The 22,883-nt window shown below is 33.8% G+C and overlaps 1 protein-coding gene across 2 annotated transcripts; it reads left to right on the forward strand.

The window, feature by feature from the left end:
• Positions 1-409: 409 nt before the first annotated feature.
• On the forward strand, positions 410-22,635 carry LOC128173001 (protein draper-like). Of its 2 annotated transcripts, XM_052838750.1 has the most exons (9): positions 410-606; positions 2,102-2,359; positions 5,809-5,946; positions 6,158-6,298; positions 19,690-19,830; positions 20,008-20,148; positions 21,706-21,837; positions 21,996-22,116; positions 22,328-22,635. In XM_052838750.1, exons 1-9 carry the CDS (start codon positions 486-488, stop codon positions 22,467-22,469), a joined length of 1,335 nt encoding a protein of 444 aa, XP_052694710.1. In that variant the 5' UTR covers positions 410-485; the 3' UTR covers positions 22,470-22,635. The 2 variants fall into 2 exon arrangements, with proteins under 2 accessions (XP_052694710.1, XP_052694709.1); XM_052838749.1 differs by lacking the exon at positions 2,102-2,359 and having other exon boundaries at positions 427-606.
• Positions 22,636-22,883: the final 248 nt, after the last annotated feature.

Here is a 22,883-nt window from a genome sequence, read left to right on the forward strand (position 1 = left end):
TATTTGTGTTTAATCCATTAATTCAGCTCAGAAGCTCTGCATCAGCAGAAGGCGCATCCATTTTAAATATTGTCGCTGTTGTTGTTTTGTATTCATACGCGCCGCTTCATTTACATTATTTACATTTTTGATCAATGACACTTAACATTTTTTCATTTGAAAATGTTTTATTAAATGATAAGAAATGAACATTATAATTTTTCTATTGATCGACGTATCAAAGAAAAAATTGACCGGAAAACTCTTTCATCAATGCGCGTAGCGTAGTTTTCCGGTCAATTTTTTCTTTGATACGTCGATCAATAGAAAAATTATTATCTTCATTTCTTAAATCAAACATTACACTTTTTGAAAAAAAAAATCATCAACATTTTTTTTTATTTAAAGATGAAATATCCTACGCCAAAATTGCTTTCCAGTCACATACCTATTTGGGCACGCGTCATGACGCTAGTAACGCTGTTGACAGAAACATAACAACATGTATGAGGACGCTAGAAATAGGACAAAATGCTCCTAAAGAGACAGTGTGGTGGAAGGTGGATCTCGGTGCTGTTTACAACATATACAGAATAAACATCTTGTTTAGAAACTACGACGGTTATGGTGTGTACGTTAACTTTGTTTTTATCAAATGAATGTGTTATTCTCTTATACAGTGCATCAATCTTATAATTATCATTTTACAAAATTATTTGTTAGTGTTATTTATATCCATTCCACAGAAAATGTTTTTATCAAAGACAAATTCATATAGCAAAGATAATTATCAAATGATTATGTATCTCGAAAACTTTTGTCGGTTTGGAACTTAACAGGTCAATAATTTAATAAGTAAACCGAAAACACCCATTAGAAAACAGTTGTATAGTGTGTATTTAACAAAATAGAAACATTCAGAAACACTGGCAGATTACAATAGAACTTGCCCATTAATTTACCCCTTTTTAACTGTAGAAATAATAATATTAGCTAATTTGAATAGTCAATTTAAATTGGAAACGGATATGTGAACAGAGCTTAATCAAAGTACCGAGGAACTGACGGGAGTTGATTTTATCGATGGTTATTTATTTTAAAATCAATGATGTGTTATTTTGCATGACAAGTACAGGTAGTTTCTAATCTGTATTTGAATTACGCACATTTTTATAATTTGAACTTTCGGACTTTTTCGACACAAGAATGTTGATAAAACCCCATATGAATCATGTTAAGTAATGTTTAAAGATAGAATAAATTAAATCAAACTATGTATCAGTGATATAAATATTTTTGGAAACTTTTTGGATCCAAGCAAAACTGAACTCTCGTCTCGTTCATATCGCCGTTAATCTCCGACAAGCAAGAGAGACTCTCTGCTTGTCGGAGATTTACGGAGACAGCTGAGCATCGAGTTGAACGAGACTATATTGAACTCTGGCGTAAGAATACATACAACTACAAAAAAAATTCTAAATTGTTCGTACCATTTAAAATCTAACTATGTTCAAGGTATTTATAAATATGTTTCCTTGAAAAGCAATGCCTTAGCATACATTATTTCGGATTTATTAATTATTCTTAAGAACTAATTCTTGTCAGCGGCGATGATTTGTGCTTTGGTCCAAACACTGTTTCACTTTTATTTTGTCAGGGTAACTGCATAGGAGAGTTGATTAAAATCAACTTCCAAAAACTGAACTTTACGGTTATTTGAGATATCTAAGATGTTAATTGTGTAACACCAGCTATCTTTCATTTAAGATACATTTATGACAGCAAGATGCTTAAAACGTAATAATTAGTTATTTGTTTTAATTTGCTGGGGTTTTGTAATTTACTATGAGGCAAAAGACACAATCATTTTATAAATAACCCCTCCCTTCTTAAAAAAGGAAACAAAAACAATTTAATGCTAGAATCTTATAGAGTTGTCTGAATAAAAGAAATCATAAAACGTAAATACATGAAATTGAGAATTTAATTAGAAATGTTTCATAATGCAGCCATAATCAGTGTCATCTCTTTCAATAATCATTTTTAAAGTTTTAAAGTATTTGTATTGTCTTCCAAACATTCTGAAACACTGCGACAAAATATGTAAAAATATTTATTGCAGTTGAGCGTCAAAGAGGACGATTCGCAGGATTCTCGCTCTATGTATCAAACTCTGATGTGCTATCTAGTGCAGCTATAAAAAGCTCCTTTCTGTGTTACAAGAACGAAAACCTGTTACCACACCTGAACTTTTCAATAGTGTGTACAGAAATGGGGCGATACGTCATATATTATAATGAACGTTTTAAAGAAGTCCAATACCCAGCAGGATATGAAACCGAAAATGTTCAAACAGAGCTATGTGAGGTCATTGTACAAGGTAAATCGTATCAAACCATTGCTGTTTTTAAATGAATATGATGAATTAGTTACCCGAAAAGGACAATATCCACCAAGCTGAATTGTAGCTAAAACATGGTATTGGTAAAAAAAACCCAGCAATAATTGTCCTTATATCCGATGATTAAAATTACCCTATGATTTAGCGACAAGTGATTAGACACATACATCAAACTGAGTGTTATTTAGTGAAAAAATTAAAGAAATTAAAACCATAGCCGAACACATTGAGAAACGCGATATTTACAGTACCGATTAGACCCAACCAAACACCAGAGTAAACCTTAAGTAAACCCCGGGTTTACTTTCTGGGTTTACTTGGGGTTTACTCTGTGTTTACTTTTTTAAAATGTAGGTCCACTCGAGGTTTACTTTGGGTTTACTCGGGGTTTACTTTGGGTTTACTAGATAATTCTTACCATCTTACTGTCTGTAATTCCTGCTCCTTGTATATTCCGAATACATAATGCAGCGTCTGCTTTTAGGGGTATACTTCTGATCGGGGTTTACTCTCTGTGTCAGTCGGAGTTTACTGTGGGTTTACTGTGGGTTTACTCAAGGTCCACACAGTAAACCCAGAAAATAAACCTGGAGTTTAGTTGGGGTTTACTTACTGTTAAGTTGGGTGTGATCGTTACTGTAATTGGATGACATGAACAAGTTCATGAAAGTCAATTGTAGCATTTATGAATACCCAATCTATCTTTTGTTCAATGTAAAAAAAAAATCAAATGTTATATTGACATCCTAGGCCACTTACTGGCGAATATCAATAACTTTTTTTTCTTAGAATGTTGGATTAAAGGGGCATGGTCACGATTTTGGTCAAATTCTGTTTGTATGTTTTTATTATTTACAACGCTTTAGAAATGCACTACTAATGATCAAAAAAAAAATAAATTGAGAGTCATTCGTAGAATTATATGCAAGATACAGAGCTCACAATTCTTAATCATGTAAACAAGGCTCGTACCCTGTTTTTGTTTACATAGGTTTAATATACCAGTAAAAATCTTTTTCCAGCTTATTTGTCTATCTTTTTATTCATCTTAAGCATAGATAAACAGTTCCTAACGTTTATCACATTCGATTTAGATTTAAAACTGAAATTTTTACTTCAACGTTCAAAATGTAAACAAACACTTTGTTTACATAGCGAAGAATTTCAAGCTCTGTAGCTCGTTTCAAACTCAACAAATAACACTCAAATTTCGGTTGCCTATTAAAAATTACTTTCTGAAACATTGTAAATATTAAAATCGGAAAAATAATTGTTGACCAAAATCGTGACCATGCCCCTTTAAAGACGCTTTTATGAATGCAGAAAATGTAATTTGTTTTAAATCAATCCTCAAATTCTCGAGCTTGTGTGCTTCAACGTCTTAAAGCGAGAGTCTCCATGGCGTATTGGTTAGAGTGGGTGACTTGTGCTAAGATGACTTTGGTTCAATCCCTGTGTGCCGAATGTTTTTTGTCCTTAATTGTGTGTCTATTTATCCTAATCATTAATATGACAGATCTAATATCTGTTTTAATTTTATTAAAAATAACAATATGCCTGTTTTCAAGATACATTCAAACGGAAAACCTCTCGTTAGGAGATCGCGTCTTTTCTTGTTTCAAAATCTATATATGGCAATGAATTGTTAGGAAACACAAATTACAACCGATGTAAATAAAAAGATCGCTGTTCATGTCTTCATGCTAGCCCTTTTTTGATAAAAGTAGTGTACATTTAGATCAAAGATACATTTTGTTGAATTCAACAAATCACAAAAAATGCTTTTAGCTCTTCATGTCATTACATTAATGCGACATGTCACGAAACAAGTATATTCAAGAGTCAGATTCGGGAAGTGGAGGGGGAGGGGTGCGTAAAAAACTTATCAGCAAAACTCTGTACTATTTAACAATGTGTACTTTACACTAACTTTGTATACCCGCTAGGTTTAAGAAAGTCTACCCTCCGCGTTTTTAGGAGTCATATCAAAATATAGGTACATTTATTATAGGAAAACAATGGAAATTGTCATGTTTTTTCGTGGGGAGCATTTCAAAATATCAAAATGCAAAACATTTGAGTAATTGTAAGTTGAATCGATTAGAATGATCAATGCAAACATTTCTCTTCTACTATGCGAATCAACGTTGTGTCTAGATATATTGCTTAATAGTTTGCAGACTGTGGCCCCCAAAAAATCCTTATTACGTAATAAATGGGTGTGGCAGTGATTTTTTGTCTTTTCGTGTTACGAACTACAATTTGGCATTCACAATGCATAATTAACAAAATATTGATTGTTACATAGTTATTTGTAATAGATTTGTTGACCAAGTTGATCCCTAATTAAACAAACCAGCCCCTTCTTCTTTTTCCATTTAAAAGTACTTACTTTTCCTAACATTTCTGTTTTATATGTCAAAAGAAAATGTGAATTGACAAAAAGATAATGATCAAAACGTATGGAAATTCAAATAATTATACCTAATTTTTGTGCTTAGGCGAGCTCCAAAAAAAAAGCGCAACTGGCATAAAAAAAATAACGTTGCATAACTCTAAACTGTAGTTTCTCTAACCTTTTTTGTTATTTACATCTCTCACATTTTTTCAGTTTAAGTCTAGATCTGCACAATATGATTCCTAAAAAGCTACAAAATTAGCAATAAATCGGTTTCAGAAGTGACGATATCAAAAATTCAAAATAACCCCTAGAAGAATAACCACTGGCAATCATTTATATTTGTTTGTTAGTTGTAATTTCCCAAAAATGGACAAAATTAGCCAAATAGTTTTTGGGAAATTACAACTAACACAAAAATATAAATGCGTTAATTACACCGGAATGTTACACATGTATATCACTTTAAATATTTAAACAATTTATTATTTGCAAATAATCAAGGAATTTTGATTGAGCAAATGGAGATACTGACTCGTTATCGTATATTTTCAAAGACTTACATTTCTGCTATTTGTATGATTCGACTAAGCGAACAATCGGAGAAAAAGTACATATGATCAAGTTGAATTTATTGACTTTGCATCAATTAGGAGAAAAAATGTAACTTAAAGATTCTAATATATCTTGCGTTTTAAAGCAAATTATACTAACAAAACCATTTAATGGTCATCCTGCTCAATTTATTAACTTGAAAATTATGAAATAAAATGATATAAAAATGATTAACATTTCTTTGCCTTTACTCTCTAGTATATCACCAAAATCACATCATCGTTACCATTAAATTAAAAAAACAATAATGTTACAAAGAACTCAGGCAAGTTTTTTATATGATTTATAACATGTGTTTACTTCTTATAATTCTACATTTAGTGATACAAAGAACTAGTACCACAGCTTCCAAGGATTCAGCGCATACTTTACATTATCTATTATTAAATGTACATTTGATTTATACTTGACACAGGTTGTGCTAATGCCAGTGTATACGGTAAGAACTGTGACACGCCTTGCCCCACCAACTGTAAAAACAACACATGTCACATACAAAATGGAACGTGTTTTACGTGTATACCCGGATGGACTGGACATTATTGTAATACAAGTAAGATGACACATTCTATATTTCACCTTGAAAGATTTTCATTCTTTTTGTTTCAGTTATATTTAAATAATTTATTTAAGCATTAATTTTCAGGTAAGTGTACCGACACATTTTATATTTAATATTTAAACAGTGTAAGTTTTCTCATTTTTAACAGTAATTACATCATTCAAGTGTTGTCCTTGGGTTAGTATACCACTTTTTTTAACAGAATGTGAAGAAGGATGGTATGGTTTCAGCTGCAGTCAACAGTGTGAAGGACAATGTAGAGATGGTACTATCTGTAATCACGAGAATGGTCACTGTGAGAAAGGTTGTGATGCTGCATGGACAGGAACTTTCTGTGATATAGGTAATGCTTGTGATTAAAAAAAACAATCTTAAGAAGATATGTCAGATACATTCACAATTTAGGATAATATTTGCATCGTCATAGTATAGTTACATGAATTACTTAGTGTTAAAGGCATTCTGATAATAAAGTTACGTAATCTTTTGATTAGTATTGTGACATGACTGGATGAAAGTTAATCAAGATTACTTCATAATTCTTGTGTCATCTTATTGAGCTAGATGTATATAAAAGCTAAATAAATTGTCAATAAATATTTTTCGATAACCTCAAAGAAAATTTTAAGATTTAGATTTTCAGGTGTAAAAAACGTTCACTTCTGTCTCAGCTGCATAGTTTGTCTTCGAAGAAAAAATCGCTTTACATGGTATGATAGAATTAATAAGTAAGGCACATTCATTTTCAAAGTTGGTTTAATTTAAACATCTGTAATATAAATTGGACGTGTGTTTGGTTTAGAAAGAATTTAAGAAATTGCATTCTAATTAAACACTATTGGAATTAATACGTTTACCTTGTGTAAGCAGATGCAAGATGTTTCCCGCAAACAATCTTCCCGTCTGTACGTAGTTAATTGACCAAGTCCAACTCTCACCAAAGTCTAACAAGTTTATTTGGATCGTATAGTGGTATCAAGCTTATCTAATTCCGCTCTCATCTAATTCAGTTCTGTTCTCAATTGCTAACAATGTACATGCATATATATATATATATATATATACCCTTTCGGCTGGGACAGACAGTTTCGGTTACTCATGACCACCTGCGCTGGTCATGAGTGTAGATTTAGTGAGCAAATTCCTAAACAATATTTTAATTCTAAATTCAGTATCAAAACTGTCAAACTGTCCATCACAGCGTCGGGGGATGCGGGCTTACAATCTCCCACATCAGTACAAAACATGAGTATAGGTTAAAAGGTTAACAGAAAACATGTACTTTGTGACAATTATACAAAATCAAATCTCCACAGAGTCTGCAAATATGACAAACATAGCATTACTGTCCGACACCTGGACATATGATATCATGCTGCTGCGCAAACAATTTCCAAAATATAATTTCCCAAGGACTTTCTAACATAGTTATTGACATTTTAATAATTGCGCAGTTTGCATAAACAGCTTACATGTTTATTTTATAGTACTTAACAAGGTCATCTGTTTACATACGTCCCCCAAACAAAAGAAATATCCCAAGGGAGATTTCTTCTGCCTGGTGCCCAGAGCAGGAAAGTGTCCTTGATCTCCCCTAATTCGCATGAACTTTCCAGCGACATACCAGTTAGAACATCTCTTTAAGAGGTAGTATCAAGTGGCATCTTTCCTTTTCTGGCTAGGGTGAACAAATAAAACAATCAAGTACGATCAACTAATCAAGATGACCAGGATTAACACTTAATAAAGGTGATCAGGATGTAAAACGTGTTAGAGGTGATTCAGATACATATAGGTGATCAGGTTATATGACTTGTTACATGTGATCAGGATACATACACAATTCAATCAGTAACATAAGCTGTTACAAAATATCTATACATCTCAAACAATGTAATGGTCAAGAATGACCAGGATCAAACAATCATAGTCACATATTTTTACAGTTCATAATGGTCAAGAATGACCAGGATTTCAACAGTTCATTATAGTAAAAGTTACATTGTTCGTGGTGAGCGGAAATGATCAAGATTCAATGACTAGGATTCTTAAAATATAAGCACATACAATTTCATGACAATATTACAATATAAAGATCAAAATTGTTAAAGCACCACAGGTCCAACAACTAACACAGTTGCCGTAGTTTCACATTGTTCGTCGACATTTGGAAACAGGATCCTTCCAGAAATGAATTCACATTAATTTTAATACATGAAACAACACATTTTTTCACAGTCTTCACCGGATTTCCTTATTTGTACATCATAGGATTTATCATTGGGTATAGATTTGGCGCCGATGGCAAGGTGTCTCCTCGCGGAGTGCTTCCTACGCTCCTCTGATTTTCAGACACCGTGGCCTTTTCCTCAAGGTATCTTCTTGCGAGTTCGGGATCTGGTTGGTAATATTTGTTCCAAGGAGATTCCAAGTCGTCTTTCTTTCCAGTAAGTCGTTGTATTAAAATTTCTGAAATGGTTCCGGTACTATGAATGGTCTTCCGGTCTTCCAACTTTCCGCTTCGATGGGGCTTCTTAGGGGTTGCAATGTCTCTCAGTTCAATATTATGTTGGGAAATCCGTGCTTCAGGATCGACACAGCTATATGGCGTACTTCCAGGAGAATCCTTTTCGACTTCGTCACTAGGACTCCCGTGGCAACGTGTCCAACTACCACCACAGCAACTACCCAGTTTCCTAACATTCTTATATTTCCTAACACAAAGTCCTATCACTATTACCAAAGCCAAAATTACACACACATAGAACCAAGGGCTTCCCACCCAAGACGAGGATTTCATGGGTTGCAAATTACTTATTGGCAATTACGCCATAAGTTAATTCATGGAAAACTTTAATATCTTTATATAGTCTTAAGACATTAGATCATGAAAACCTGAGCAACTTTGTCCCATACTCAAGATGTCGATCGCAAAATTTGATTGTTTTTACCAACTATCTTAAATTACTTACAAAAATTAGTGTTACAGATTCTTTACTAAGTCGCTGTCTCGTGTATTTCGTATATATGTTAAATATATTCAACTCCACATATACATACAAATAACCGAGGTGCTGAGTCCGCGTTTGCTAGTCAGCGTATCTCAATACATGTTTTAATGTCACAGGGGGTCATCCAGTCATACCTTTTTAAAAGCGTGCAATATTTACAAAGCTAAGCATATTCAAGATTATTTACATCTACATTACCGGTATACGATAATATAAATTATTAAGGTCTTCCGTTTCCAACGGAAGACCTTATAGAGATTGTAATGTTTTTTATTATTATTTTTTTCCCATATTTTGTCCACAAGATATCTCAGAGATGGCTAGATAGATTTACTTCAAGTTTTTAGGAGTGATAGAAAATGATCGTATCTCGAGGCGTTTTTTTTCATTTTTTCAAAATCGACTTCCTGTCGTCCGTTTCCTGTCCCGCGACAAAAAGCTTGTCACATCGAGATCTCAGAAACGATAAAGATTTGAACATCCAAACTTTGAGGGATGATAGACCTATAGTTGTAGATGTGTTTAAACACTTTTGTTTTGTTCGTCGTAACTTCCGGTCGTCACCGAAAGCTCTTCAAAAATTTTTGTTTTTACGTATTTGATTTATTTTCCATAGAATAAAAATATTAGTATAGATCCTAACATATGTCATCTATGCAATGTTAAATAAACAAAAAAATTCTACTTCCGGTGAGATATCTCGATTATCTCAGGAAACTTTTTTAAAACATATTTTGTACCCGCAAGTTCTCAGGTACTGTACGTGATCAAGACACAAAACTTTCACTAATCATAGACATTTGATTGAAGATGTGTTTAAACAGTTTCATTTTATCGTTCGTCACTTCCGGTCCACAGCGGAAGAGTGCAAACAAATCAAACTGTTTATCCGTTAGACTGTTTTTATTTTGATAGTTTTAGCTACTTTGATGAATAATAATGTAAAATAGGAAAGTAAACAAGATATAAAAAATTTAAATTTCATTCAGCACTTCCGTTTTTCCGTTTCCTGTCCCGAGACAAAAAACCTTATATCTCAAAAACGGTAACGACTTCAACAACCAAACTTTGTAGGATTATAGACCTGTGTATGGACACGTGTTAACACTATTTTGTTTTATCCGGCGTAACTTCCGGTCGTCACAGGAAGTACACCAAATTCTGATTTTTTAAAAATATGTTGGTTATTTAGCATGGAAGTAACATTTTAGTCACAAAAATACAGGAGGTCATCCACACATGTTTAAAAAACCAAAAAAAGTTCTACTTCCGGTGAGACATCTCAAATATCTCAGGTAGCCTTCTTTTAATACAAACTACCCCCAAGATCTCAGAAATAGTGAGAGATCAAGACACAAAACTTGTATGGATAATGGACAATTAAATGAACATGTGTTGAACGGGTTCCATTTTGTCGTACGTCACTTCCGGTTTTCAATCGAAGTGTTCAAGCAATAAAAGGTTTTTTGTTTTGTTTTAACATAAGAATTTTTTTAACATTTTACTCAATGTGATGAACAATAACGTATCATAGGTAAATGTACTAAAATACGTATTTTCAATTTCTTAATCACTTCCGTTCGTTCGTTTCCGGTCCCGAGACAAAAACCTTTTCTCAACGAGATATTATAACTAACAAAAACTTGAACACCCAAACTAAGAGGAAAGACAAGGCAATGTATGAAGAAATGTTTACTATGTTTTGTATGATCCGGCGTAACTTCCGGTCGTCACAGAAAGTACTCAAAAAATGACGTTTTGTCTTTTGTTTTGTTTATTTCTTGGGAATTCCTTTACAGTATAAATTATATCCATTTTCTGTTTACAAGAGAAATGGATCTTTTGTACAGATTTATACATGAGGAACGGAAGACCTTTTTGTTGCTATAGCAACAAGAGTCTAGTTTAGTTTATTATTTTGGCTAATTCCTTCATAATAGCCAACGCATACTCTTGTTTGTTATTTTGTCTACAGGGCTTAGGGATTGATTTACGCGGTTTAGGGATTGGTTTTCGCTGCTTAGGGGTTGGGGTGAAGCCTAGACCTATTTTAACTTCATCTACTTCCATGTCTTCATTCAAGGGAACTCTAAAATTATCTATGGGAATTGTGACTCATCGAAGGGTATTTGTGACTCGGGGTACTCATTTTCAGACTCTGACTCATAGTCCTCAATTGTCTCTTCTGTCGATTCAGTGTTTTGTTGTTGATCATCCATGATCTTTTTGGCTCTTATTCGTTGTTGAAGTTCTGCTAAAGGGATATCTTCTTCATCGGAAGATTCTTCTCTTTCACGTTTCTTAAATTGAACTTCTCTTTCCACTGGTTCTGGTTGTATGTCTTCTTCTTCAGAAGAATCAGATTCTTGTTCAGGTGGTATCACATAATTATTTCTTCTTAAAGTTCGACATTCTTCAGCACTTCCTTGTGATAACGAAATGGGCCAATGCGAGATGTCAGCCAACCTTAACTGTCGTGCATGGCACTTAGTAGTTGCTCCTGTCAATTGGTTCTTTATGACGAAACTTACTGGTCCTTTCTGCTCGATGATTATGTAATACGGAAGCCATTTCTTATCTAATTTATTTTGTCTCCTATTATTCTTTAGGTAGACTGGATCTCCTACTTGAAATTCTTCGTCTTGACTTTTCCTATCTGCTTGATCTTTCTGCCTTTTCTTGGCTTCTTTCATGTTTTTATGCACCAACATAAAGGCTCTTTCTTGTTCTTGTAACGCAATCTTATGTTGGTCTTCTCCCATGTATCTTCGTCGAGGCTTCAACAAGGTATCCAAAGGTAGTACCACGTCTCTGTTATACATAAGGTAGTACGGAGAGAATTTCGAGGAATCATTGGGGTGAACTCGGATTGCGGCTAGCGTTTGGTTAAGATGAATATCCCAAGTTTCTGGGCTGTCTACTAACTTTTTAGCCATGACATCATGTAAAGTCCTGTGGAATCTTTCTACTTTGCCATTTCCTTGGGGACTGTAATAGGACGTAGTTATATGATTAATGTTAAGTTCCTTTAACGTCTCTTCTACTTTCTTGTTGATATTTTCCGTTCCATTATCCGTAAGGATTTGTAAAGGGCAACCATATTTTGGATATATTTCTTCTAGTATCAAGTGTACTATATTGTCTGCTGACTTGTCGGGTACAGGAAAAGCTTCTGGCCATCCAGAATAGATGTCGATGAATGACACTATGTATTTATTTCCTGATAAAGATGTTGGGTATGGTCCAGACAAGTCAAGTCCCATTTTAGCCATAGGAAAAGGTGATATATCCGTTTCTTGCAGTGGGGGTTGATTTTTCTTGTTACTTCTGGTCTGACACAGAACACATCCTTCTATGTAGGAATGTAACCTTTTATACAGGTTAGGCATATAATATTTCTGTCTGATGACATCGTAAGTCTTGTCTACTCCCATGTGTCCGAGTGCATCATGATATTGTTGCACCACTAAGGACTCTAATTCTCGTGGTACGTATAAGCGAAGTCTTGGGCATTCTGCGTCTCCGTCTGACAGATAATACATTAATCCATCGATTTCTAAGAACTTCTTTTCTTCGGTTGCTGTCGCAGTTCCTTTTCTGAGCCTGTCTTTCAATTTCTTTATTTGTTCATCGTTCTTTTGACTTTCTCTAACGTCAATATCTTCAGGTAGGTCAATAAACGGCTTAAAGTAGATCCAGTGTTCTGTGACGTCACACTTTTTTGTAAAACTTTGAATTCTTTAAAAATTGTGCAAGATAGTTTTATTTATTTTATGTGAATATAATCACATGGATGTAATTAGAATTATTGGTAGGTTAAATATATTTTCGCACCTAATTTTATACTTAATTTCCAAATTTTAATATATTTTATCTATGCAAAGGGGAAATAACTCTTTTTCTGACTTTTCTCTCAGTTGTATGTCTAAATGCTATAGTTTTTCTTATTCCAATGATGAATTTTAAAATATTTTTGTAATTCAAGTTTTCTGATAAAGTTGACATTAAAATTAAACAAGAAAAACAAATTTCTGCCTACAAGATTTTACTTTTAACAGAAAAAAAATACATTTTTCTATTGCTAAAATATGCTTTAGTTTATGTTTATCTGGCATCTCAAAAAGTGTGATGACATGTTTAATTTTTCTAACAATTGATGACATTTAAGTCTATTAAGTCGAAATCAGTTCGGTTTTTCAACTTTCCTCAGAGAATTTTACGAGTATGGAGCTACGTTAAGTAATTCATCGGGCTGCTTTACTTCACATTTAGCTAGACTCTTAGGTGAGAATGCGTTTGAATTAAGCACATTGATTTCAAAGAAGTTATCTTTCACATCTGGTTCATCACAATCGGATTGATCTTCCGTTTCATCATCTTTTCCTCCAGATGGTACTCTCGACAAAAGGTCAGCACAGCAGTTGAATCTGCCTTCAATGTATTCCACTTTACAGTTGTATCCAGCAATACTTAGTGCCCATAATTGAATCTTTTTGTTCTGCATCGGAGATTCTAGGATATACTTCAGTGGTTTATGGTTTGTCCTTATGGTAAACTGAGCGCTGTGAAGATAGTGATTTAACTTCTGTAAGGCATAGTGTATGGCAAAAGCTTCTTTTTCAATAGTTGACCATTTCTCTTGAGTTTTGCTTAGCTTATGAGACAGGTAGTATATTGGTTTGTCTTCTCCTTCATCAGTTTTCTGCGTGAGACAGGCTCCTATGCAGTTGTCACTAGCATCGGTATATAAGATGTAAGGTTTATTGGTGTCAGGGTATGCCAATAATGGTACTACTGTTAGGCTTTCTTTAAGGAAATCAAACGCTTCTTGACTGTATTTTCTTGTAAAGTCAATCAAAGGTTCCGCTATTTTCGAGAAGTTAGGGATGAATCTTCGATAATAGCTGCACATTCCTATGAAACCACGAACCTCTCTGACAGTAGTAGGTGCAGGTAACTTCTGTATAGCTTCTACTTTCTTTGGATTGGGTTTAACTCCGTGTTCATTGATGATGAAACCGATATATTCTGTTTGTTCTTTAAAGTAACTGCAATTTTTTAACTTTAATTTCAATCCGTGTTGTCGCAAGCGATGGAATACGTCTTGGATATGGCGTAGGTGGTCTTGTGGTGTTTCAGAAAATATCAAGATGTCATCCAGGTATGCAATGGCAAACTCCTCCTGTCCCTGAAGAACTATGTTCATCAGTTCTTGAAAGACTGCCGGCGCGTTACTCAACCCAACCCGAATGGCATCCGATTGAGCTGGAACAATCCTTTGTGGCATGCAAAGGCTGTCTTTTCCTTACTAGAGTCTTCTGGTTTTATTTGCCAATATCCGCTTTTAAGATCTAAGGCTGTAAAGTACTTGGCCTTTCCTAGCAAGCATAAGATGTCATCTGTTAATGGTAATGGAAATGACACTGGCTTCATAATCTTATGTAAACTTCTAAAGTCAACACACAATCGATCTGATCCATCTTTCTTTTTCACTACCACTAAAGGGAATGACCAAGGTGATTGGGATCTTTCTATTATCTTGGCTTCCATCATCTCTGCTATCGCCTTATCTATGATTTGTCTCTTATTTAGGGGGCTCGGTAAGGTCGATTCTTTATAGGGTGATGACCTTCAGTGTCTATCTTCATCTTCACTGTTTCCGTAACTCCAAGATCACTATCCTTTTTGGCGAATAAGTCTTTGTTCTTGTTTACTAGTCTTTGTACAAATTGTTCAAATCTTTTTGGTACGTCAATCTTCTCATTGGTGTCTTGTACGGAGGATATTTTTGAGATTTCCTTCGGGTTAACACTGGTAATACGGCCCACGATATACCCTCTTGGAACTTTGTAGCATTTATTTGATTGGTTTACGATGATCAAGGGAATTTTTCCGTCTTTGCGAACTTCACAAACAGAGTCTTTTAAATAAAGTCCTGGTTCCTCCATTATACAGTCATTGTCTATACAATTCACTTCGACCAAGTCACTTTCTTGAGAAGGAAATTTGTTATTCACTTTCCCATAGTACACAGTTACAGTATTTGGTTTCACAAATAGTTTCTTTGAGGTTCTCACAATTGTTGAGATATGTAAGTCTTCTTTGAGTTCCACATAAGTTTTACCATTTATACGCATGAGTCCTAAGTCAAAATATAATCGAACATTGTTCTTCTTGAGCCAATCGCGGCCAAGAATCAATTTCCGATTGAGTCCCTTTGTCACATAAAGCTTATGTTCTAACGCTAAACCTGAAATCTTAAAAGAAATATTTACGTACCCTATCGCAATTAAGGAATTACCATTTGCTGCTTGAAGAGTGGGGATGTCATTTTTACACAATTTAGGGCGAGGGGATAAGTTATCATACATTTTCTTGCTGATTAAAGATACAGCAGCACCGGTATCCACTAAAGGTCTAAATTTATTTTTACCTATCTTTAATAAACAACTACTGGGATTATTGGTAAAATTAATTTCATATCTAGGTCTTTGTTTAAAGTTCTTTCTTCGGGCTTCAACGAAGGAAGAACATCTTAGTTTTCCTGATTTTGTTCATTAAAAGAGCGAGGGTTGTATCCTGAAGTCGATCTCTCATTGTTTTCATTCTGAGTGTCGCGTGACCTATGCTGCCGACCTATCATTCTCCCACGGGTTTGTTGCGTTCAATGATAGCTACGCAAGCTCCAACAGTCAGCACACACATGACCTACTTTTCCGCAGTTCCAACATTCCACAGGTGAACGGGGGCTCCGTTCAACAGTATGTACAGGCCTATTTTGATTGATTGGTTTATTTATTTGGGGGCGGGACCTAACCTGAGGTTTGTTTTGATTACAGAATCTGGCTCGGTGGCCTGTCTTTTTACATTTTAAACATCTGTTATTTTGCGCATGATCGATTTCCATGGGCTCTTCATGCCGAATGTCTACCGGCGCGGGATTGTCTAAGCGATCTCTGAAGAAAGGAAAGGTAGTATCAAAAGTAGGGTTAATTAAACCATTACTTATGTTCTGTCTTTCGGTTATATCTGACCCTCGAATGGCCAATCGCTGTCTTAAATTTTGTTCTCTCATAGTAACTTGAATCGCTGATTCTAAGTCTTTCGGATTCTCTCTGAGAATTTTCATTCTTAGATAATCGAACGTCAGTCCGTCACAGAAAATGTCAATTTGTAATAATCTTTCAGCAAATAATTGCACACTCTCGTTAGAGTTTTGTCTTGTTCTGCGCATTACCGCTAATGCATGTTGTGGGTCTGTTATCTCAGCAAACCTATTTTGTAATGATGCCCTAAGATCATGCCATGATGGCACCTCCTCGGCTGCTGCCGTTTCATCTAGATATCTTTTTATAAAATCTCCCACGGACCCTTTACTAGTTACATAAGCTAACATCGGGATTTCATGCTCTGGTTTTCCTGACATAAATGCATATTTCTCTACCTCTTTAAGCCACTGTTTAAATTTTCTGGGGTCCCCATCAAACGGAGTGATTACTGAGGACAAGGGTACTGATAGAGCGGCTGTTACTGCCCTCATTTGACTCATAAAAAAATCTTTTTCGTCATCCGGCTTCGGATGTCTGGGTTCACGGAACTGATATTCCCTGGTTTCATGAAATGATTCCTGACTACTTGATTGGGATTTATCTACAGAACTTTTACCCTGTTCCCCTCTATCTTGACCTAAACTTGCCATACTTTGTTCCAACTGACCCATTTGTCTTCTAAACTCTTCTTTATCATAACCAGTTGCCATGTTAGTAGTTGTTCAAATTACCACTAAAAATAGAAACGATAGCGATATGTAAAAGGATTCTTACCTTACGAAGTTTTCTCAGACGTGTTCCTTATCCTTTCTTGTACTTCGTCTTATCCTGGTCACGGCACCAAGAATAACTATGTAAGCAGATGCAAGATGTTTCCCGCAAACAATCTTCCCGTCTGTACGTAGTTAATTGACCAAGTCCAACTCTCACCAAAGTCTCACAAGTTTATTTGGATCGTATAGTGGTATCAAGCTTATCTAATTCCGTTCTCATCTAATTCAGTTCTGTTCTCAATTGCTAACAATGTACATGCATATATATACCCTTTCGGCTGGGACAGACAGTTTCGGTTACTCATGACCACCTGCGCTGGTCATGAGTGTAGATTTAGTGAGCAAATTCCTAAACAATATTTTAATTCTAAATTCAGTATCTAAACTGTCAAACTGTCCATCACAGCGTCGGGGGATGCGGGCTTACAATCTCCCGCATCAGTACAAAACATGAGTATAGGTTAAAAGGTTAACAGAAAACATGTACTTCGTGACAATTATACAAAATCAGATCTCCACAGAGTCTGCAAATATGACAAACATAGCATTACTGTCCGACACCTGGACATATGATATCATGCAGCAGCATGATATCATGCTGCTGCGCAAACAATTTCCAAAATATAATTTCCCAATTACATAAACAGCTTACATGCTTATTTCATAGTACTTAACAAGGTCATCGGTTTACACTTGTAAAGGCATTAGTATTTCTTTAACGATCATTAAATTTCTTTTATGGCCTAACACAACAACAACCTGATGAGATAGACTTTATACCTATACCAGGATTGATTTTGATTGAAATGATATTTTTCTTCACTAAGATAAAAATTTAAAAAAAGCATTAACAAAATGTACACTATATGTACTTTAATTGTTATTTGTATGGTGATATTATTACAAAGTTGCTTTCTGATGTAAAATTCTTTTGAAATCGTCGTATCAAATCATTTGGCCTTAAGAGTAAAATACCAAAAAAAAATCAAAAAATCAGAGAATTTGTCTACATCACTTGAGGGAAAAAAAGAGGATGTAAGATTTAACAAAATATATTTTGACTTACAGTGCCAATTCTGCTTTCATTTTAATAGGAAGTTTGATTTCCTGTGCGTTCGTTTTTGTTAACTTATAATTTAATTTTGTTATCAAATGATTCCGATTTAATTATGAATTTAATTTCATGTTAATTGTTAAAACCATCAAGTATCTTATTAACTTTTGAGTGTAGTGGTTTTTTTTTTAACTTTCAAGTAGTAGGTCAATGACCTACTTTTTGAGCTAATTGTCATTTTGAAATGTAAAAAAAAAAAACCTTAAAAATATTTCACTTTAATTGAGACTTTCGCCATCGTGAGGATATTAAGATAGATAAATTCTTTTAAAAATAAACTCGGTATACAGTGGCACTATACATACAAATCATTAAGTGTTCAGTAGTAGTTTAGAATGAAACATTTTAGTCCGAAGGTTCTAATCACTTTTCAAATCCTTACCAATGTTGATTCAATGCAAAACAAACTTGAATGATCATAATACATAGACAGTTTTAGTATTAAACAACATATATTAACCTTATTCTGCTGCCATAAGTTTTATAAGTTTTATATGAGGTGAATGATCAAATCTTTGAGATATGTGATTTTTTTTTTATTGTTTTATAACATATTTCAGTATTTTTGCATTACGTGCCTTACGATTAACTTAAAGAATGAGTGTGGTCAAACCAACAAAATTATGCAAATTAATATTGACTCACAAAAAACATTTAGATTTTAATATCATATCACTGCCAAAAGTGTTTTAGCGGACAACACAATAAAATAAATGTAGTCAAAATTTCCTCTGCTTTGCTATATGTGCATTTTTAGCCAAAGTGTGGTTTAAAGTCTCGAATGGTGTGTCAATAATAATTTATTTAAAAAATACTGTTTGAGTTTAGTACAAACTTATGCTAAGTCAATAATAATTGATTTTACAAAATACTTGTTTGTATAATAGCATCGGGCCTTTTTTAACAATCTGAATTTAAAAATCCAGTCCCTGAGTAAACAATATCTTTCAGAAAAGCACTAAACGAGGGAGGGAAAATGACAGCTTTGTACTGTTATCTGAGATTTCATGTACACCATTTAACTTCTTGATCTCACAATCAATAGGGATCTTCTTTAGGTCATCAAATGTTGTGATATAAGGATTTATTGCAAAAACTCTAATGCTTTTTGATATATCACCCAAAACGAAATATCTATAGCACTGTGAATTAGAATCGATTTGCTTATGAAATGTAGAATTAAAATACAAAATTGATATAAATATATTTTTTTAAGCAAAAAAAAAAAATGACTTTAGCAGTAATAAATTAATCATTAATATGATTTATTAAAAAAAACTATTCATATTGATACCATTATCGGTAATAGATTGTTATGATGGGACCTATGGATATAACTGTGTCAAAAAATGTAGTGGTCACCGTCTGAATAATGTGTTATCGGCTAGGAAAACGTGTGCCCGCCTAACAAATCCAGAGTTCAATGGCTACCTGTTTATCCCCAGTGTTATACTAACTGGAGATATTCACAATATCTTAAATAAAGAGCTGCAAAACTTGGCACTCGGCTGATGTCGTTACCGGACCCTCTACTGACCACTACACCCAAACCGGCCACTTTAAAAACTCGATCTAAAAATAGCACACTCACCCGACCTTGTCACTCACATACAGTAACCCATTCATAACAAAAAATAAAGAGGAACACAAATATAAACACCAGTATATACAAAACTAAATCAACTTTATTACAATATAATTGAATGCAAAAAGTAAGCTTATATAATAGTGTTATATTTTAGTTCATATAGTGTGTTAATATTTTTCTATGACAATAACGTTCCTAGAATGTGATAACGGGACCTATGGTTTAAACTGTGTGAAAAACTGTAGTGGTCACTGTCTAAATAACTCGCCGTGTAACAAACAGACGGGTAAATGTAACAAGGGATGCAACCCGGGATATACTAATGGTGATTGCAGCAAAGGTAAGATAACAAATGAATCATACACATTTTGCTTTTTTAAACCTCTTTATTTTAATGTTTGGAAAATTTGATAATGCCAATGTATACTTGAATGATCGCTATTAAATGCAATCATTTACATATTTCAATTAATGTTTAAACGCATTTTATATTTCAAACACGTGTTTCTGTTCCTAGAGTGCTTAAAGGGATATTTTGGATTGAACTGCAAAGAACGATGTAGCGGTCAGTGTGCTAACAGTGAACCATGTGACCATATCAATGGAGTGTGTCACAGTGGTTGTCAGGACGGATACATTGGGAACAATTGTAAAAGCGGTAAGGAGTATTCAACATTCATCCAGTAACATAAATTTAGAAAGAACAGCACGTCGTTAACAATGTTAAGAGATTTGATCTCTAAGTTTGGCTATATCTGAAAGGTTATACGTTTATACATACATATATATTCGTCAAATTTGTAATGGAAATGTTTAACAAATCTTTAGATTTTTTATTATTAAAAAAATATTTTATTTCGACTCTTGATGCACATCTGCACTGTAGAGAGAATGTGACTGTATATATGCATGTGTTAATGAAGTTAGTGTACATACTTGGAGAAAAGGAATTTTTTCCCGTTTAACCTGTTCTTTAAAAAAGAGTCAGTAATAAACAATGTGAAAAGTATCCATCTCCTGTATTGGTACAATCAGTTCAAGCATAACTTTTATAACATACACCATAGCATAGCATTGAAAGTTTAATAGCACAGCATTGAAATACCATGCTATAGCATTGGAATATAATACAATAGCATACGATTTAATAGATTCTCATTTGGCATACGTTATCATATCATAGCATACCATAGTGTAGCATACAACATGTTTCAACTTTGTTTAAATAGTTTTATTTAAAATAATAAATGTCCACATTGCAGATAAGGTGTATATTTTGGCTTCTTGTCATTTTATTTCAAACTGTTTGAGATTGTTTCTGTGAATGGAGTCGTTTTTGTTTAAATGTCATAGCATAGCATATCATTAAGCCCTTCATTTCTGTTCCTCATCGATAGCATACAAATCTTAAAGCATGGAATTGGGATCTTATAGCATATCATCAAAATAATATACCATAGCACAGCATAAAATATTGTAAAATATATGCATGAAATGGATATTATCATTGCTGAAAACATTAGTTCAGACTTGGTACAATTTAGACGCTACATTAAGTCGCTCTCAACAGAACGTTGGAGTAACGATTGCGTTTGTAACAATTGTGCATAAACGTGTTGATTTAAAGGGGCATGGTCACGATTTTGGTCAAATTATATTTTTATGTTTTAATAACTTACAATGCTTTAGAATTGCATTTCTAATGATCAACGAAAATATGAGAGTCATTCGTAGAGATATAAGCAAGGTGCAGGGATCACAATTCAATGTTATGTAAACAAGGCTCGTGCCCTGTTTTTGTTTACATAGGTTCAATATACCAGTAAAGATTCTTTTTCAGTATATTTGTCAATATTTTTATTTATTTTAAGCATAGATAAACAGCTCCTAACGTTTAAAACATTCGTTTAAGGTTTAAAACTGAAATTATTACTTCAACGTTCAAATTGTAAGCAGACGCTTTGTTTACATAGAGAAGAATTTCAAGCTCTGTAACTGGCTTATAACACAACAAATGACAATCAAATTTCGGTTGCTTATTAAAAATGCCTTTCCAAAGCATTATAGACATTAAAATCAAAACAATATTTTTTAACGAACATCGTGACCATGCCCCTTCAAAAGACAATCGGTATTATTTGTCTTTTGTTGTCCTTGTGGGTTTTTTTTATCTTTTCTATCACCTTTGACCTATTTCTGTATCAATTAATTCTAGCTTGTGGAGAAGGATATTTTGGCCATAAATGCTCACTACAATGTTCACCTAACTGTAAAAGTGAAACATGTCGACACACAGACGGATGGTGTACATGTGCTGCAGGTTTAAAGGCTGATAATTGTACCACAGGTATATATATATATATATATATATATATATATATATATATATATATATATATATATATATATATATATATATATATATATTGTGTTCTTAATTGAGTTGGTAAAATATGTTTTCTTAAACAATCTCTTTCGAATGTTTTTAAAAATTTATATTTACAGGCAGTACGGAACATCAACTGATGAATCAGAATTCACCAAACTGCATTATTTTGGCAGTTGGACTGTCGGTCTCAATATTGATGAACATTATTCTTATCGCATGTCAAATAACACTATGCAGGTATGTTTATAGCTAGATATATGTAAAAATAATCAATTATTATCAGAAAAAGTGTTGATGTGTTTGCTTAAAAATCAGTCATATATACAGTTGATTTTAATGCTGTTCATTATATTTATGATTAATTCATGAAAATGAATGAACAACTTTAAGGTCATCCAATCTACATTGTATCATTAAATGATATTTTTTCTTATAATTTACATTATAGGAAAGATAACTCAAACATCTTTAAACTATCTTGCTGGAAAAGGTCCGTCTATCAAGATGCAGTATTTAAACGTGAAGAATCTTCAACTTATCAAGAAATTGATCTTTCAGAAAACGCCTACCAAAATTCTACCATACGATGATAATCACAGCTCGTCATGTTCGACATGTACTAATGCTTTAACCATGTTGCAAACGAGTTTTCAAATCAACGATCAATCTGAAATCTGAAATTGAGGGTACGCGTTGGACGTGTTTCATTTGTTTAGGCAGGAAAAATGGTATTTTTAGACACACACACACACACACACACACACACACACACACACACACACACTATCATTATGTGATTCTAGTCATATATTTGGTAGGGTTTACGGTTTATTTAGCTCATTTATACATCATCGTTATCAGAATGATCGCAAAGCTATTTAAAAACACCGTAGCAGTGTAGATCTTTAGAAAAGGCCCCGACGCTCTTAGCAGTCATAAGTTAAACTTTGCATCCTTTAGGTAAGAATACTTTGTTCCAATTTAAGTTAAAGCGACAAGATGGG

Source organism: Crassostrea angulata, chromosome 2 (genome assembly GCF_025612915.1).
Source record: "Crassostrea angulata isolate pt1a10 chromosome 2, ASM2561291v2, whole genome shotgun sequence".
In the NCBI taxonomy this organism is placed as follows: domain Eukaryota; kingdom Metazoa; phylum Mollusca; class Bivalvia; order Ostreida; family Ostreidae; genus Magallana; species Magallana angulata.

What these genes read in the sequence shown, in the direction of transcription:
- LOC128173001 (XM_052838750.1), top strand. Translation starts at nt 486, where the DNA reads ATGAGGACGCTAGAAATAGGACAAAATGCTCCTAAAGAGACAGTGTGG. An exon ending in TGGACATTATTGTAATACAA is followed by an intron (nt 5,947 to 6,157) that starts GTAAGATGACAC and finishes TTTTTTTAACAG; the next exon opens with AATGTGAAGAAGGATGGTAT. An exon ending in TGGGAACAATTGTAAAAGCG is followed by an intron (nt 20,149 to 21,705) that starts GTAAGGAGTATT and finishes AATTAATTCTAG; the next exon opens with CTTGTGGAGAAGGATATTTT.